Source organism: Tympanuchus pallidicinctus, unplaced genomic scaffold (assembly GCF_026119805.1).
Source record: "Tympanuchus pallidicinctus isolate F22 unplaced genomic scaffold, pur_lepc_1.0 scaffold11, whole genome shotgun sequence".
Classification (NCBI taxonomy): domain Eukaryota; kingdom Metazoa; phylum Chordata; class Aves; order Galliformes; family Phasianidae; genus Tympanuchus; species Tympanuchus pallidicinctus.
The window spans coordinates 1,433,989-1,436,382 of NW_026294627.1; the positions used below are offsets into that span (position 1 = coordinate 1,433,989).

The 2,394-nt window shown below is 54.6% G+C and overlaps 1 protein-coding gene across 2 annotated transcripts; it reads right to left on the minus strand.

Moving 5' to 3' along the window:
* Positions 1–276: 276 nt before the first annotated feature.
* Positions 277–1,772, minus strand: LOC128074563 (thyroid hormone-inducible hepatic protein-like). Of its 2 annotated transcripts, none has more exons than XM_052670525.1 (2): positions 1,262–1,763; positions 277–628 (listed from the first exon to the last, which is right to left on the minus strand). In XM_052670525.1, exon 1 carries the CDS (start codon positions 1,671–1,673, stop codon positions 1,284–1,286), a length of 390 nt encoding a protein of 129 aa, XP_052526485.1. In that variant the 5' UTR covers positions 1,674–1,763; the 3' UTR covers positions 277–628; positions 1,262–1,283. The 2 variants fall into 2 exon arrangements, with proteins under 2 accessions (XP_052526485.1, XP_052526496.1); XM_052670536.1 differs by lacking the exon at positions 277–628 and adding an exon at positions 644–878 and having other exon boundaries at positions 1,262–1,772.
* Positions 1,773–2,394: the final 622 nt, after the last annotated feature.

Sequence of the window (2,394 nt, forward strand, 5' to 3'; positions counted from 1 at the left end):
AGGAGGAAATAGGAAGGGGAGGAAAGATGCTGGAGGACAGGCTCCCAGCACCTGGATCAAGACCAGGAGGATTGCTCCAAGCTTTTGCAAAATGTGAGAGCCAGAGAGCTTTGGGAAGAACTATCCCAGCACAAACCCAATTCCCACTCTCCAAAGGAGAAATCCAGATCACCTCCCTGCACTAGAGTTTGACCTTGGTGGCCAAGGTGTTCCTTGTCATCGTGGGCTAGGGGACAGTAGCTCTGCAAGAGTAATGGCTCGTAGAAAACACACACGTACATTTCTCAAGGCTTTGCATTTTATTTCAGATCATTGACTTTGGGAACTGGTGACATTATCAAAGAAACCAGTGGAGAGGTGGTTTAGGCACATGCAGAACAATAGCATTGTTTCAAGGTTACAGATGCCTTCTAAGAAGCAGTAACAGAGAACACTCTTTTCTGCCCTGCCTGCTGCAAGGCAATCCCCTGGAAATGGAGGTGAAACAAAGCAATGAGGTTTGCTGGGAGGATCGGCCGTGTAACAACTTGGATGGAACACCAAGCTCTGTGCTGGACACAAAAGATGTTCCTCGGCAGGACTTGGCACAGGAGTAAAGCTGCCGCTGGGGTGCAAATGTCAGACCACCCTGTGGGGAGAATGTACACAGTTTGATTGGAATGTCCTCATTCCTGGTCATGTATCTTCCAAAATGAGAGCTGACTTTTTGTGTAGGACATCCTTTCTGTGCTCTGTTTCACTGCAAGAAATGTCAGAGCTTGGTTTGATCTTGAGCCTGTGTCTGTGGTGGAGTGCAGGGGCCATGGAATCCCAGGGGTGAAAGTCTCACCAGCACAGAGCCTGGGCTGGCTTTCTGGGGGAGGAATGAGGTAGTAGAGCTGTTGGCAGACGGAATGTCAAATTAGGCATCTGGAGACCGAAAATGCCAAAAGGCCCTTTACTCCATGAGGATGGTTTGGGATCTTTTACCCAGCAGCAGCCAGACACTGTCTGTGCTGCAAGCAGGAGAGTCTTGGGGTCAGCATGGAACTCCCAGAGTGACCCTTGTTCAGTGACGCAGCCTGTGCCACTGGGGGATTGAGAAAGACAAACTCAGCAGAATCTGTTGAGCAACGAAGTGCAAAGGACAGAGACTCAAAACTCCTGGGATTTTGGGAGGTGATGCAAACATTGGAAAGACGCCCAGATGATGGAGCAATGAGACAATGTAAATTACCCCCCAACCAGCTTGCCTTGCCTCTGCATCTCCCCACGCTCCTACCTTGCACTCTCTGCGTGCAGGCTCATGAGCTGCTCTGACCTTCACCGAGGTTGATCTCCTCCAGGATCTGGCTGTACCTCCGGGTGAGAGCTTTGGTGTTTTTGGTGAGGTCGGTCAGAACCTGCTGTAAACCATTCATGTGGTGGGACAGCCGCTCCTCCAGATTCCCATCTATGCCATCATTTGGGGCCGTGTCGGATTCAGCATTGCCGGTGGGGCTCTGATCGGTGACGGAGGCCAGGCCTCGCTCCACCACGGGCTTGATGGCCTTGAGGAGCTGGTAGCGCTCATACAGGTCTGCGGGGCCGCCGGCAGCTGGGTCGGCGCCGTCCTGTGGGAAGACCCCTCGCAGCAGGCTGGGGAACATCACCTCCTGCTCCATCTTCTGCGTGGCTGAGAAGTACTGCTCCATGCCCCGTGCCTCGGCTCTCCCAGCGTCCCGCCGCTGCCCGGCACCTTGGAGGCTTTTTATAGAGTCAAGGAATGTCCCCGCTCCTCTATCCCTCTGCTCTCTCCTGCTAGGCTGGGTTTGGCTCCAGCCCTACTGGGCTCAGCTGTGCTGTGTCCCTGGCTCTGTGCCCCTGTCCTCATCTGAGCACACCCTTGTCCTTAGCCCCAGATGGCTGTGATGCTGCCATGTCCCTGGGCACGCATGGAGCAGGGTGGTGAGGTACCTGGGGCCTCTCACCCCTTCCTGCCCAGCACTGCCATCCCCCAGCTCTTGCACTGCAGTGCTAGTTCCCCAGCACTACATGCAGCCTCCACGTGTGCTGCTGGACCTCCCAAAACCATCAGGAGATGGTCTGCTCCCCCTATGCTCCAGCAAGGTCACCCAGAGCAGGTGCCCAGTGGATATCCTATAACATCTTGGGGCTGCTTGTGCTACCCTCACACCAAAAATTATCGTCCCATGTCTTCCCCCACTAGGGATCCCCCAGTGTCCCTCGTGGATGCTCCCTCCCCATCGCACAGGGTAACGTGCAGCCCCAGTGCTGTGGTGTGGTATGACTGGGATGTGGTGTCCTGGTCATCCGATGAGGTGGTTTGTGGCTGTTGACACGCTGGGATAAGCACTGTGGTTTATCCACTGCGTTTCTGACACTGAGCCTGCACTGCCAGCTCTCACATTCCTG

What these genes read in the sequence shown, in the direction of transcription:
- LOC128074563 (XM_052670525.1), bottom strand. Translation starts at nt 1,673, where the DNA reads ATGGAGCAGTACTTCTCAGCCACGCAGAAGATGGAGCAGGAGGTGATG.